This window comes from Pteropus medius, unplaced genomic scaffold (genome assembly GCF_902729225.1).
Source record: "Pteropus medius unplaced genomic scaffold, Ma_sr-lr_union100, whole genome shotgun sequence".
Classification (NCBI taxonomy): Eukaryota; Metazoa; Chordata; class Mammalia; order Chiroptera; family Pteropodidae; genus Pteropus; species Pteropus medius.
The window spans coordinates 8,748,496-8,764,341 of NW_024340701.1; the positions used below are offsets into that span (position 1 = coordinate 8,748,496).

General features: G+C 32.5%; 1 protein-coding gene across 1 annotated transcript in view; it reads right to left on the reverse strand.

The window, feature by feature from the left end:
- Positions 1-15,846, reverse strand: part of USP24 (ubiquitin specific peptidase 24) — a 123,151-nt gene that overhangs the window by 56,402 nt on the left and 50,903 nt on the right. The window contains 15 exon segments of the mRNA XM_039887268.1: positions 471-626; positions 1,640-1,733; positions 1,896-1,981; positions 3,392-3,565; positions 3,658-3,756; positions 4,512-4,622; positions 4,744-4,810; positions 7,846-7,961; positions 9,021-9,074; positions 9,246-9,386; positions 10,284-10,360; positions 11,897-12,008; positions 12,801-12,932; positions 13,539-13,688; positions 14,200-14,307. Coding sequence (XP_039743202.1) covers positions 471-626; positions 1,640-1,733; positions 1,896-1,981; positions 3,392-3,565; positions 3,658-3,756; positions 4,512-4,622; positions 4,744-4,810; positions 7,846-7,961; positions 9,021-9,074; positions 9,246-9,386; positions 10,284-10,360; positions 11,897-12,008; positions 12,801-12,932; positions 13,539-13,688; positions 14,200-14,307 — 1,677 coding nt within the window.

A 15,846-nucleotide genomic window follows, 5' to 3' on the forward strand; every position in this document is an offset into this window, starting at 1 on the left:
CTACTTTGGGAGAGGAGAATAAAAATATTTTTTTTGCTTATATTCTTCCAATGGCTTTAACCTTGAAATTATGTTAACATACCTCCTGACAAATCCTCATAAAACTTAATTAATGTCAACAAATTACAATAGCTTAAAAAAAATTAAGATGCATTTAATTAATAAGAAGGCCCAGGATTAATAAATGATATTATATGTACTTGCAAAACTTCCAGAGGGAGACAATGACACATTTTAATAGATAAGTCTTCCTAATTATCTATTTAGATGATATTTTGCAAGTATAACAATGTACATAGGTATTAATGGGAAAAAACTGAGTATTTACAAAGGCAAAAACAAAAAATTTCAGTTTATATTCTATTTTATACGTTTTTTGAAACTAATTTTTAACAGATCAAACCTGTTTATTTCTGTTATCTGAAAGCATGATTCTGCAAACCAAAACAAAATGAAATTAGGTTTCTTACTTCTAAGTTATAGAGCACTCTGAAGGTAGACATTCCTGGAGCAAAAGATCGAAACAGACTTTCTAAAATTGAACTGGCACTTGGCTGATGCTGTTGCTTTGAAGACAGTGATGGAGATTTTGAAGACTGAGAACTTGATTCAGACAGCAATGTTTTCTAAGTTTAAAAGAATGAAAAAAAATATATATCTCAAAGCACAAATTAAAGAGAAACATATAGCTGTAGATAGTCTAATATTCTTTTCCCCTTTAATGTAAGCCACACCAATGGAATTTTCTAAAAATTAATCTCATAAAACCACATCATTCTGTAATTAACAAAACTTCCAACTCCATCATACAAACTGTAAATGCTCAATAGCATTATAATCCTACATGAATGACTTTGAGAATGTATTCTAAGCAACACTAGCAGGAAGATCATCTTAATTTGTTTCTATATTTTCAAAATCTATAGTTCTAAATACTGATAATGAAATTATAAAACTGTGGAAGTGGTAGTTTTGAGAATGTTTTGAACTAGTAGTGATATATTTTATAATTACATTAGTTCTCGTCTCCCTCAAATTAACATATAAGCCATATATGACAAGACTGAGCTGATCAAAACTTCAACCACTGAAATATAAAATTCATAACTTAATTCTAACAACTTTGTTCTAAATTAATTTATTCTGAGAACATAAGCACCGTTATTGATAAAACACAATTTCAATACATACATGAATATCCTAAACAATACCCTAAAAATTAAATAAAATGAATTTTAAATATAAACAGTGAAAAAAATTAAAAGATAATCCATTTATGTAAGCAACTTAAAAACATGCAACAATCACAATCAGAGGGGCATCATGACAGAAGAATTGGAACTAGAGTCTTATCTTGGACCAGGCACTTTATCTCTCTGGGCTTTGGTTTCCTAATACATAACATGAAGGAGGTAGAAGTAGAAGATATTAAATGCTCTTCTAGTTTTGAAATTTGATACCATTTTTGACTCTAGATATTTTAAAAGCCAACATGAAGTTCTGATTTCCATTTACAGAAAAGGTATTTTTCAAGAGAAGAAAAATTATTATGGGAAAGATGATATCAAATGACCTGATTGTGATTTTATATTGATATAAAATTCCATGCCAGTTAAATAATTATCTAAGATACTCATACCTTTCTTCCTAAAGAATCAAGTTGATCAAGGGCTTCTTGAATGGCTGGATCAGTGGGTATCAAGAGCAGAAGCTTTCGTACTCGTAGAGTTATCCTGAAATTATTCAAATTTAATTTTTTTTCATAGAAGCCACAGTTTCAATAACAGTCATTTAGTATAAGACATAAAGTAAAATACAGTTCAGGTGAAAAGTTACTTGGTTCCCTAATCTTAATAACTTTTTCTTTTTCAAGCTTTATAAATATTTATATTTACCTTGGCTCCTCTAGATTGGCAAGTTGGTAAAGCATGTCAAATACATTACATACAAGCGCCATCACAACACCAGGAAGGGATTTTTCCTTCAGGATATAAAAAGCAAAATATAAATACAAATTTACAAAAGATTTTCTTTTTAAAATCAAACATACCAACGATAAAAATACCAGTTTCAAAATACTGGTCACTATAAAACTTGAGAGAGTAGTGCTCATCTGCTCTGAAGAACACATAGGAAAAAGAGCGAGGGATCTTGCACCTTCTAGTGTGCTTATTACTTGGGCTCTCTTCTCCTATCGACCTAATAGTGAGGGGGCTAAGGCACCAAAAGGCAGGCAGAAGAAGATAGGTAAGACAAAGGGCAGGTGTAATTATTAGAATGTCGAGTGGGCACCATGGAAAGCTGACCAGAGCTCGTCAGGTGCAAACAAGGCAACGAGTGACTTAAAAGCAAAATTAGAGTAGTATATATATGTATATACACTCATACGCAATACATAGATATATATATATATGTAACTTAAGTTGCGAATAAGAAGTTACCCTATTTTTTTCTAAAGGTGAGAAAAGAAAACATGGATATGGCTACACAGAAGTGATTCAGATGTGATTAAAGTGCTATTTTATGGTTATTAAAGTGCTATTTTATGGTTATAAAGAATAAGACATCATTATAGAATGTATTTATATAAGGAGGTTTAATAAATTCAGGATAAATATGAAATAGGGTAAAAATGTTAAAGATGCTATATACCTTGGTTCTATTGCCAATTAACTGTCATAATACCACTCTGAATGGGATTTCTTTCTTAAATTCTTGCTACATATCAGTACTGTATAGTTATTAAAGAAACCCACAATACTACTACTAACCCTGAAGAATTCTTTGACACCTATATAGCAAGGTTACTCTAAGTGAAAAAGAAAGACACAGTCACACAAAGATCTGAAAGCCAAGTGAAGAAAATATTTCAAGGGAAGTGATCACATGTATCAACTGTGCTGAAATGTCAAGATGAGGACTGAGAGGTAGAAATGACAGGTAACCCTGAAAGGGGTCTGAAAAGAGAGTTTTGACAATTCTTTCAAGGAGCTTTGCTGATCTGGAAAGGAGAGAAGGGGGCAGGAACTGAAGGTGGAATTGGGGTGAAGAGAGGGCTTATTTTTAAGATGACAGAAATAACACAGCATGTGTAAACTCTAATGGAAATGACTGCGTAGGGGAAGAATCAATTAAACAATCAAGAGAGATGTGCGAGAGGAGCAGCAAGCAGCGGCCAGACAGAGTGATTTGGGGACTCGAGATTCTATGGCTCAGAAGATTGATAAACTCTGTATCTTTTCCTTGACTGAAACTCATCGTTTCTCAGTGACACAGTTCTGAAAAGTCAAGATACGTCTGAGAGAAAAGGACATAATCATCCAAATCTATATGGCCAAAGGCACGAAGATATTAAATTCTAGTTTTAAAACTGAAAGTTATCACTCAATACCTGTTCCATGGCATATGATGAACTAAAAACCCCACTGCTGCTGCTGCTGGAGCTGGTAGAAGAATCGGCTGAGCTCCCAGATGGGGTCCCACTGCCAGAAGTCTTCACTGTGAGGATTTGTTCATCAGAAAAGCCCAGTTGGTGCAGTAGTTTTTGATCTTTATTCACTGTTAGCTGCAAAAAGTGATTTCTTAATTATTGAGAAGGAAAGGAAAAAGTAGTATACTCTCAGGTTAATGTGCCGTAAACTTTTTATTTAAACCTACCAAACTATCATTTGTAAATATTTGTATATTATCCACGGGGCAGCACAACTGCTTGGCTATCTTCCACCGGACACTCCCTATGGTTTCATTACTGTGAGCCTGTAAAATAAATTAAACAATGAATAATTTGTTTACTCATCCATTTAAAGAACTGTTAAAAAAATAAATAATTGTTAGTGAGCATCTGCTGTATAGTGGGCATTGCTCTAGAAGCTGCAAACGCAGCAAAACCAAAGACAAGAATCCCTGCCCTTGTGAGGTTTCCCTTCTGCTCTAACTAAATGTTCTATTCCCAATTTCAATTCCTCTTCATCATGCATGGAATAAAATCTCAAATCCTTCCATTGCAGTTCTTCCATTTTTTCCTTATCTCACTGTCACACCAGCTACATTGCTTGTCATGAACAAGCCAACAAAATTCCTACTTCAGGGCCTTTGTACCTGCTGCCTCCTTTGCTTGAAATGTCCTTCCCCAGAAATGGCTTACTTTGTCACTTCATTCGAGTCTTTGTTCAAATGTCACCACGGCAGAGAGATCTTAATCCCTGTCCGTCTTCATCAAAAATGGCATTTCATATATATTCATTACTCTCTACCAACCTATCCTGTTTTATTCTTATTTATTCTTTATAATACTCATCACCATCTGATATCATATTATATATTTACTTATGTGTCTTTACTTTGGTTTTGCTTTATACTCCATTAATTTCTTTTCACTTCAGATCTTTATGCTACATTTGTTTACCAAACAGCTTTTGGAATAGTCACCCATGCAGATATCTTAATTGATGTGTTTTTATAAAAATAACAAGACGACATGAATATGGCTACAGAGCTTAATGTAAACCTACCTCTACAGTAAATGTATCTTTGGTAGACTCATAGGTAACATTAAGAGTTAAAAGATGTCCATGAAATGAGGCACCGTGAGGTAGAATAGTTCGTGGAACGGAGTAAAAGTCCTTGAAAAAGATAAGTCAAACAAACCAGGTATAAAGTGTCACTGTTAAACATCTCAAAAATACATACCTAACACATTGAGTCTATAAAAAGATGATTCAGTTGCTTTAAAGAGAAGCTTACCTCTATAGTGATAACATAGCGTTCTGCCAAAAGTAGCAATCTCTCAATTATTACAAGTTTAGTGGATCTGTGGATTAAAAAAAAAATTTTTTTAAACATATTTGAAATGAATTGCTGATTTGAACTCAATTTCAGTCTGTTTCAACAAAAATAATAATCACAGCACTCACTGGTCAAATACTGAAATTTGCAGACTAAACTTCCCTTTCACACCAGGGGGAGGTAATTCAATCAAGTCACAGCTGTAGTGCACAGATGGAATAAGGGAGGAGAAGCCTGCCCCTCTCCACATTTCCTTTCCTGTTCTTTTCTTTCTTTTTCTTTTTAAAATAGTTGTTCCATAAATAGAGGACCTGGGTCTCCTGGCCTATTTGTCCATCAATCCACCAAGAATGAGCAATCAGTGAGTCTGGCTTTCATTTCATTATCTTACGACAAAGATATGCCATATAATTCTGTAAACATGTGGAATCTGTCAAAATTCTAAATTGCCTGAAAATTAGACAACAAATGCAAACTAGGAAGTATTCCAAAAATAAGAGTTGCTATTTGTTTTAATTAGGTTAAGAAAGGGGAAGAAGAGAAGGACAAATAATTGTTTATCTGGTTTAAGTGAACTTTCTTATATACTTAAAACTTACAATGTAAGAATCTATTACCCTAAAGGTTTTCAAAGTACTTAAAAAATCAACACACATCAGGAGATGGAACCATCTCTGGAACAGGAAACACACAGCAAGGGAGTGTGGAGCTCTAAGACTCTAAAAATGAGACCTGAGGTATCTGTTGGTCAGACTTATGAAATCTTACTTATCATTTGAAATACAGCTGGGTTTTGCATCTAACGGATTCAATCAACTGTGGATCAAAAATATTTTGGGGGAAAAAAAGTCCCTGAACGTTCCAAAAAGCAAAATTTGAATTTGCCATGTGCCAAGCACTATACTGAATCTACTCAAATGAAGTGATGTGTAGGCATGCCCTGCTGCAGCCTGTGTGCAAATATAGGTTTATGCAAACACTATGCCATTTTACATAAAGGACTCGAGCATTCTTGCATTTTGGTATCCACAGGTGTGTATCTGTGGGTGTCCTGGAACCACTCCCCCTGGGATACCAAGGGATGACGGTAATAGGATTCTGACATCCAACAGCTTATATAGTCACAGTTCTATACTTTATTAATGAGGATACTACATGTGTTAACATCGAGAGATGAAAATCCAAATGCCTTTAAACATTTGGTATTCTGGAAAGTCTAGGTGATTCATTTCAAATAAGTATATTTCTAAAACTGAAAAGAGGTATTACCATTTTCTAACAATTGCTCTGGTATGCTGATTAGCAGTATCGGAAATTTCACTTTAAAAAGAACTGGATAAACATGTTTTAATAGTTTTATTAAATACATTTAACAGAGTTCTAAATTCTTTCAGTCTATGGGGAGGAACCAGAATTTGAAATTCAGATGGAAAATCTTTAAGAAACATCTAAGTGGCATAAGTGAATTGTTGAGTGTACTATTTTAATTATACCTCGATAATAAATTAAACCACAGACAGCATTGCAAAATACTGTAGAAAGAATAATTCCTCCTTCATAAGTTGGAACAATTAATGTCACTGAAAAGTTCTTTCAAAACTAGTAAAATAAGATAGAAAAAAATGTCCTGGTTTAAATACAACTTTGACATTACACATTCTTATTAACTCTGTTTAGAGTTTATAATAAGAATATTTAAAAACTATGTGGTTTTGCTCTGTATTCAAGTATGAAATGATTCATATAAAAAGCACTTAGTAAAAAGAAAAAACAAAAAGCACACTTATTTAAAGTAGAAGTTTGGAAATCTCAATCCAATAGTTCATTAATGCAGATAAATGAATCATTAAAAACCTAGGTCATAGAGATAAACTACGTCTTATAAACATGTAATTAGGAATTCCTTATATACATTCTTAATAAAAGTTTATTTAAAATATACTTTCAAGAATATGGGAATGCAAAAGTCATGCTAGGGTTCTTACCATTAGTTCAATCTATAATCATTTTCTGTCATTTTAAGAGGTTCTAAATAGGGTTGCGTTTTACTGGCTTCTTTCATATTAATAAAGTATCACTAAACAGTACTTAACTCATTTTAAAAAAGAAGATAAATAAGAATGTGAACAAGGATATTGCCCTGATTCATTTTCTAAAGGGAGGCTTTAAGAAGAAAAGGAACATCCCCAACTATAAATAAAACACATACATATATACACACAAACATACAGTCACGCCAGTTGAAAAAGACTATGACCACCCATCGCTAGAGGGAGGCAGAGTGGGGTGCAGAGAGTGAGCAGAGAGTGAGCTCTTCTCTGAGCACCTGCCAAGATTTCCTGGGCATCATTGATTTGAGGTTGTTTATCAGTAATGAAAGGCTCATAAAACAGTACAAAAGTTTTAGTTACTTCAATCTGATGTTTCTAACTACTGATCTATCATTCTCTTTATTTATCAAAGAGCTATAGCAAATATTGAAGTCAGATTTCACTGATAAGCAAAAACACTAAACACAGCAATGCTGATTAAGAGACAATGTCAGTTCAAAGTTTTAACACAAATATTTGGTGATAAAGTTCTTATTAAAATTATTTTGAAAAATAATTTTAAGTAAATATTTTAACTATGATTATAATGTATAATTTTAATAATCATCATCTTCTACTTCATTTTGCTTATGCTGTTAATGCCCTGGATTTGACTATTCAAGGAGGAAATTATAAGATGTCTAAGCAAGCAAATATTTCAAATGAAAAAAAATTACTCTTCATACAATACATATATCTTTGTTCCACCAAAATAGAGAAGGTTATTCATTATACAATGTAAAAGTAAAATGAATCAGAAAAACAACAAAACTTGTTTACTAGGTAGAGGGGTAGGAGCAGAGTAGTACTTGGTTATGAAGATGACCTACAAATCTTGCAAAAGTTATGAAATAAAATGAGGAAATAAACAATTCAGAGATCTCCATAGAAAAAAACGATGTCAATTATTTTTTTAAACTGACATTTATTCACACATTGTGTATTTGTTATAACTTCTGCAATCGCTTACCTATATGGAGACTGAACTGATGTTGCTACAGTTGGCATGGCAGTTGCTGTAAGCATTTTTGTTGCTCTGGTCACAGCATGTGTTAGAGTAGGGCCACCAAGTGCTGAACTGGCTGCCTATGAAATAAGAAATAATCATTGTATATCAGGGCTTCTCAACGTCAGCTCTATTGACATTTTGGACTGGAAACTTTTTGTTATGGAGAACTGTCCTGGGCGTTGTTGGTTGTTAACAGCATCCCTGACCTCTCTGCTCATAACCTACCTACCAGTAGGTGCCAATAGGACTCCTCTAACTGTGATATCCTAAAAGGTCTCCAGTCATTGCCAAATAATCTGTGGGAAGATAAATAACCTCCAGTTGAGTAATACTATTATACATATGTTAACATTTACATGGTACCTCATTTAGGTGTACCTGAATATTTTAAATGTTTTTTTTTATGACGACTTATTTGGATAGACGTCGCAACTTGGGAAATCCTATACAGATTCTAGCATATATTCATCATCAAAATGTTTTTGACATATTGATAATTGAGGCAGTAGTATTTTATGTTTTTAGAATACTCTTTATTAGGTATAAAACAAATAAGCACAAATTAAGAAAGAAAATGAATGTTTAATGCTTTAACCATCATGCTAGAAATAAGGCATTGTAAATATACGTAAGATAGTATTACACAGAAGGCTTCTAATGGCCAACCAATACCACCTACTACTGAGTGTCTTGCTATGGTACTCAATAGCATTTACAATATAAAGGTAAAACATACAGAAGTATAGGACAAGAAGCAAATGCCTGTTTAAAATTCCTGGACCAAAAAATAAAAAGGATAAAAAGAATCTATTGGAAATGAAGAATGTAGAGTAGACCTATTTTCTGAATACAGTACCTAAACCCCTGAGGCGGGGGTGGGGTGGGGGGGTGGCGTAAAGCAGGAAAGAGGGGTGGTGGAGGGAGAAGGAACAATCTTCTATGAAGTATACTTCCATACTGGGGACATCGAAGCAAATATCTGTTCCTTATGTTACAATGTGGCACTGTTCAAAAATTCTTCAATGGGATCCAGCCACAAATATCAACATTATATATGATCTCAAAATGTAAAATTATAAAAGGAAAAAAATAAGGCATTTATTTCAAAAACAGGTTAAATAAAATTTGCTACTCACTTCTAATCTTGTGTAGCAATCAGCAATGAATTTCTTATGTAATGATACAGAATCCTAAAAGTAAGAGGCATACGGAAATTAAAATTAGTCCGGCATTTAGCTGTAATCATTAAGGACAAAAACATCAAAATAAAGAAGCCTATTTTTAGGCATACCAACTTATAAACAAAAATATGTATAATTTTCTGCTCTTCTGTATATAATTTTCTTCCCTTGGATACCCACCTTTTTTAACCTAGGATTTAGATTAATGTAACTATAGTTTATGATCAACTGAATAGCTTCATTTGCAATTTCTTCATCAGGTGATTCCATGGCTATTTTCCAAATGAAATCCATTCCTATCAATTCCAGCTTTTCTACATACTGTTAAAAGAAAAAAGCATTATATAGCACACCAATTATTTTGTTACAATTTAAGTTTACACCTCTTTAGTTCAAAATTAAGGCCGCAAAAACCAAGCTATGTGAGAAGATATACTGTACCAATATGGAACTTTAAAACAACAACAAAAAAAACGACCCACAGAAACAATGGACAGCATCCAAGGGAACCAGGATAGATAAGGAGATTTTTCTCCAGACACCTTTATACTAAACTAGACATCTACCCAGATGAGGTACTGATGCAGAAATAGCAGAGGAGTGAGATGGGCACCATTTCAGGAACTCTTCAAAAAGAAATGAGTCAAGCTAGAAGTAGTTAGTAATCGTTGGGGCTCATCGGTCTTCCCAAGGGCTTAAAAGATCTTGTAAAAATTCTTGCCACCAGGAAGCCAGGTCATAAATGAAACACTCTTGGGAAAAAAAAAGTTATTTTTTTGTCTTTCTTTTTAAAGGTGCATATGTAAATATAAACATCAGCTGTAAACATTCTATAGCTCATTTTCCTGCTTGTCTGTTCTTAAAATTTTCTCCCCAAAACTCTGACACTATGATTCCAAAATTGAAGATTTTGTTACTTTTTTAGGAACGTGAAGATTGACAGATCTGAGGAGTTGGTAGCTTGGATGGAACTATCTTACTTCACATTCAGCTAGCCACAGGAGGCTGCTAGCTGTTCCAGATCAGTAAGAAACAAAGAGAGATTTGAGAAGTTAGATGTGTTGAAAAGGGAAGCTGTTTTAGAAAACAACAGGCAAGGGGTTACTCACGCTTTAAAAAAAAAAATCATGTTTAATCTCAATTACAGCATGCTTTTTGCTGAATATCAAGTTTTACTGGATTATCTAAATTATCTAGATTTGAAAATGATGTACTTACCAACTGAGCTCCTTGTCTTTTCAATCGATGATCGCAGAGATTCACATTTTCAAAAAACGTCTTAAATAAGTTAAAACCTAAAATTATAGAATGTCAGATAAATTCATGCATTTTAGATCAATGAAAAGATTCAAAGCATATCAAAAAGTAAAACTATAAAACATTTAAGACAAAACATAAGCACAAATCTTTAAGACCTTGGATTAGGGAATGGTTTCTTAGATATGGTGCCAAAAGTACAGCAGCAAAAGAAAAAATAGATAAACTGGACTGTATCAAATTAAAAACTTTTTTGCTTCGATAAACTGGACTGTATCAAATTAAAAACTTTTTTGCTTCAAAGGACTATTAAGAAAGGGAAAAGACAACCCATAGGATGGGACAAAATATTTGCAAATCATATATCCGATAAGGAGCTAGTATTCATAATATATAAAGAATTCAACAATGCAACAATAAAAAGACAAAATAACCTAATTAAAAAATAGGCAAAAGATTTTAATAGGTAGTTCCCCAAAGAAGATATACAAATGGCTGATAAGCATAATAACATTAGTCTTCAGGGAAAAGCAGATCAATACCACATGATACTACTTCATACCTACTAGGATGGCTAAAACAAAAATGATAGACAATAGCTAGTAGTGGTTAGGATCGGGAGAAACTGGAACCCTCATACATTGCTGATGGCATTTAAAATATTGCAGCCACGTTGCACTATTTGGCAGTTCCTCAAATGTTAATTATGATATAGCAATTCCACTCCTGGGTATTTGCTCAAGAGGAATGAAAACCTGTGTTCACACAAAAACTTGTACAAGAAGTTTATAAAAGTATGATTAACACTGGCCAAAAAGTGGTAACAATCCAAATGTCTATCAATTGATGAATGGATAAACAAATTGTGGTATATCCTTACAATGGAATATTATTCAGCCTAAATGAAATGAAGTACGTGATACATGCTACAACCTGGGTGAACCTTGAAAACATTATGCCTCAGGATAATGAAAAAAGCCAGATACGAAAGGCAACATATTATATAATTTCATTTATATGAAATGCTTGAATTAGGCTAATCTGTAAAGACAGAATATAGATTAGAGACTGGGGGTAGGGGTGGATGGGAGTGACGGCTAATGGGTACAGGATTTCCTTTTGAGATGAAATGTTTTGTGATTAGAAAGTGGTGAAGGTTACACAACTTTGTGACTATACTAAAGGCCAATGATTGTAAAAAGTGAATTTTATGGTATCTGAATTATATTTCAATAAAAAATTTCAATGAAAAGAAACACCTACAAAGAAGATTTCTATACTTTGACAAATTTTTATCTTAAATGAATCCTTTTTGAACTAAGTAACTTCATGAAAAGATAGTTTGGCAATTTGAGTTATCAGGCCGTAAAATTAAAAAATTAATTATAAGATACCATTTATATAGAAAGGAATTTATCTGTGTATATAAACAGATATATATTTATGTCTTTACATGCACAAGGAAAAGTCCAGAAGAAATTCCAAACTATCTGGTTGTTTCTGAGAAGTTGGCTTAGCAGGGAAGAATAAAAATTTTCGAAGAACTAAAAACAATGATTTTACATTTGTCCTACCATTCATAGTGATTTCATATGATTCCAATTTAAGAATTTTCTCCTTGAAAAGTTGCTGTTGAACATCACTCTCAAGATCGTGCTGCCCTTTTGTAAACCATTCAAAACACATCTGTGGATCAAGACAAATAGCATCCTTTAACTAAAATCCATTTCAGAAAAATACTTCCAAATTGGGACAGTAAAGGTAAATTATTTTTTAATTCTTCAAAAATTTATATTGCTAAAATACCACTCAAAACTGAAATGCTTAGAACTCTAGACTAAATAAAACAGTAAGTTACTACCAAACTTTCCTACAGATAATGAAAACATATATTTGTATTTTTCTTTGAATTTCATACTTGAGTATTTTCACGAAAATTTATTAATAAGCCTTACTTATGTGTCAGGTACTGTTACAAATTTAGTCCTTTCAACAATCCTATGAAATAGTTACTATTATCCTGTAAAATGAGAGGAGGAAACAGTGTTTCACTGTTAGAAAACGTCAAAACAGGTGTTGTGCCCCTGGTTTAATCTATTTTCAGCTGTTTAATTATAGCTCAAAAAATCTGTCAAGGCATTCATTCTTCTTTGGTGTTTTTGGGGTATAATATCATACAGAACTCAGTTTTCTCTTGGTAAATTAAAATTAGTTTCATGTAATGGGAAAAACACTAAAAGATATACTGAAAATTCGTTGGTTGTACTTACGTGGCTTAATTTAGTTTTATCCAGAATGGTATCAAAATTACCAAAGCACTCACACATTTATTTATACCACAGACATATATCATATAAAATATTTTTCTAGCATTTATAGTAAATTGAAAGTGTTTAGATATGAAGATGTGAGACACACAAAAAGTGAAATATTAAGTCCCGCTTCTGCCTTTCTTTACCCACAATACCATCTTCTTACTTCTCTATCTAATTCACAAACGTCCTGGCCGGTCACAAGACACTCCCAGATTTCCTTGGCTCGATTCCAACCCAGATACAGAGTAGCTTCTTGCAAGAAAAATGCCAGAAATTTTAGATGGGCCTCTAAATACTACAAAAAAAAAAAAAAAAAAGATAATTATTTAGCTCTAGGCATTCATACCTACAAGCAAAAATTTAAAAAAACTTTAAAAAATTATTTCATCTAATGCTTTTTCATATAATTAAGGGTAAAGTAAATGTGAGAAATCTGTTTACAAGTTGACAGTACAATGTAGAAGTTACTTCTGCACGTCTATTATAAATTCAGTTGACTTTAGATGCCAACAAAATATAATTTCAGCAATCTCAAAGTAAAACACCACAAACTTGCAACTGGTGTGGTAAGATTTTTTTCTAATTTCTAAAAATACTACTACTAATCAACTGATTTGAAAACAAAAGCAATTATCCACAAGAACTGACAATTAGTATTTCATATCAAAGACAAAGAGGCTTATTTTTATTACTTTATCTAAATGTGCAGTTCTTAGGTGACACTAAATTTCTAAAATTTTATTTTGAAATGATTATAGTCAAGATGTAAAACTGTTCCATTTCTATAAAGATATCTTATGCCAACTTTTTAGAATTACATTCGACAAATATTTTTACAGTTCAAGTGCAAAAAGTCCAGATGAACATTGTAAATCATGAAACAAAAGCACAGTGCCGATACCTCCCGGTAAGTGTATCGACCATCTACTAGTGTTGAACCAGTTAAGCCTCCAGGTCCAGCCATGGCTGCTGCAAGTCGATGACAAGCTATCAAACTTCCTGTTACCAATTTCACAATTTCAAAATTTTTCTTCAAGTCTTGAATAATGCTCTTGGCAAAAACAACAACAAAAAATGGTATGAGAATTTAGTTATTTTGTCAGTTTAATACAAACTTCTATGTTAGCATGCAGACCTGGGTGAGTGACAGCAAACATAATTTCTTCACTCATATTTCCTACACAGAAGTAAATAAAGTCAAACTGGTATGTACTTTTACTAGGGAACTAATAATTTTTCTGCTAAATTTTGCTTCTAAAAGAGTTTTTAAAAAGAACTCTTTTGAGTCTTTTCAAACAAATTTCTAAAATACCATTCAAACTTTTAAAATTGGCTTATTTCAATAAATTAAGAAAATAAAAAGGAAATGAATTAGGGATATATCAAAAGAAAAGCTCCACTGAATTGAAAGCAGAATGTTTAAACTTAAGATTATTAAATAATTCAAGTGAATTACATTAATAGCCATAAAATATAGTGACTCAGAAATTTTATTCAAGTTTTGTTATTATAAAACATTATGTAAGTAATTGTATAATAATCAAATATAGCTATTCTCTTACCTTGTCTTGCTTTTGATAGGTTTGTTTTATGAATGAGCGGGTGATTTCATGAAGCTGACGCAAAGCTGGTACCACCCATACAAATTGCGGATTATTGAGCTGAGATGACTGGAGTTAAAAAGAAATTACATTAATTAAATTTAGAAATAAATGGCTGATGAAATTTATTAGCTATAAAAAATTTCCAAGTCAATTAGGCTTCACTGTTACACATTCTATTATTTTTCTCCTCACATTGCTCATTTATAGCTTATCTCCATGCACTCATAACTTGGTCTTCAACTTCTTATTCTGCATGCAATTATTCCTAAGGTCAAGAACTGCAAACAGGAATGGATGTGAAGTGACAGCAAATGAACAAGGGCTCATCAGCAAAAAACAGACGACAAGGAATTAGCGACTTCAGAGGACAGATTAAGTAGCACAGGCTGCTAGGACATGTTGACATAATAAAATAAATTGATGGCAAAAGTTTAATTTGGATTAGACTGAACTGGCTGATAAATAAAATGGTATATAAATATGGTTGTCTATAATTATATGATGAAGTTACCAATGATATGATCAAGATACTGATAATAATCTAAATATTAAAGAAAATATTCATGATTGGCTGGTATTTCTTAGTTAAAACAACTTTATGAGAGAATTCTATTTTTATTATTACAGCCATTTTACACTTATAGTTTATGTTTTTCAAAATGCTTTCAAATGTATTATTTCTAAAATTGGTACAAAACAATTCAGATTTTCATTGTACATATCTAAAAAGTCTGATGTTCATCTTTAAAAAAGAGAATTTGCTTTTTAACAACATCTTCAAACTACGAGATTGCATTATAAAATTTGTTAACGATATCAGGTTAAACACTATTAATCAATTGATCAAATATGTCTCTAAAAAACTGAGTAACCATTTAAGTCCTTAACATTTGCTTTAAAGGATCATTTTTTAAAGCTTTATTGCTTCTTAACGTCTTTCTGTAAGACTAAGAAGACCCCTAGGGGGTGGAAAACTACTTTTCATGTCTTTTGTAGAAAAATACTGTACTACGGAATATATAAATGTGAGAGCTATGCCAAAATAATACTGGCTTTCCCAGAGATCAGCCAATCAATCAGCAAATACCGTATTTCCTGGATTCTAAGATACAGGTTTTACAAATTTCAACTGTTCTGAAATTGACACTTCTTAAAATTATGTTAAAAAAAAAAAAACCTTACTAGCCACTAGGCATAGAAGTTTTAAGACAGCTGTCCTTACCTGAGTATGTGCAAACTTAGCTGTATACAAAATGTACTTGGTTCATTTACCTGTCATTTTATTTATTACTGGTATAGTAACACCAAACAAGGAAAAGATTTTCAACTTATATTTAGATCACTGATTTGTTACTTAAATGCTATCAAAAAGATTATGCTATAAAGTAAAACTGACTAGACTGCCATGTCTATCAATTTAATAAAAGCAAAGAAAACTGCCAGTGGTCATAGGACCAAAGATTTTTTTCAGCCAAGGGAATTTGGTGTGACAGACTCATACCCTGTGAAGGGCTTTATCACTCAGCACTAAATGTCTCTCTGTCCAAAGTTGCACCTAGTTCCAGAGAAGCTGTTTAACTTGTAGTATACACAATTTAATGAAAG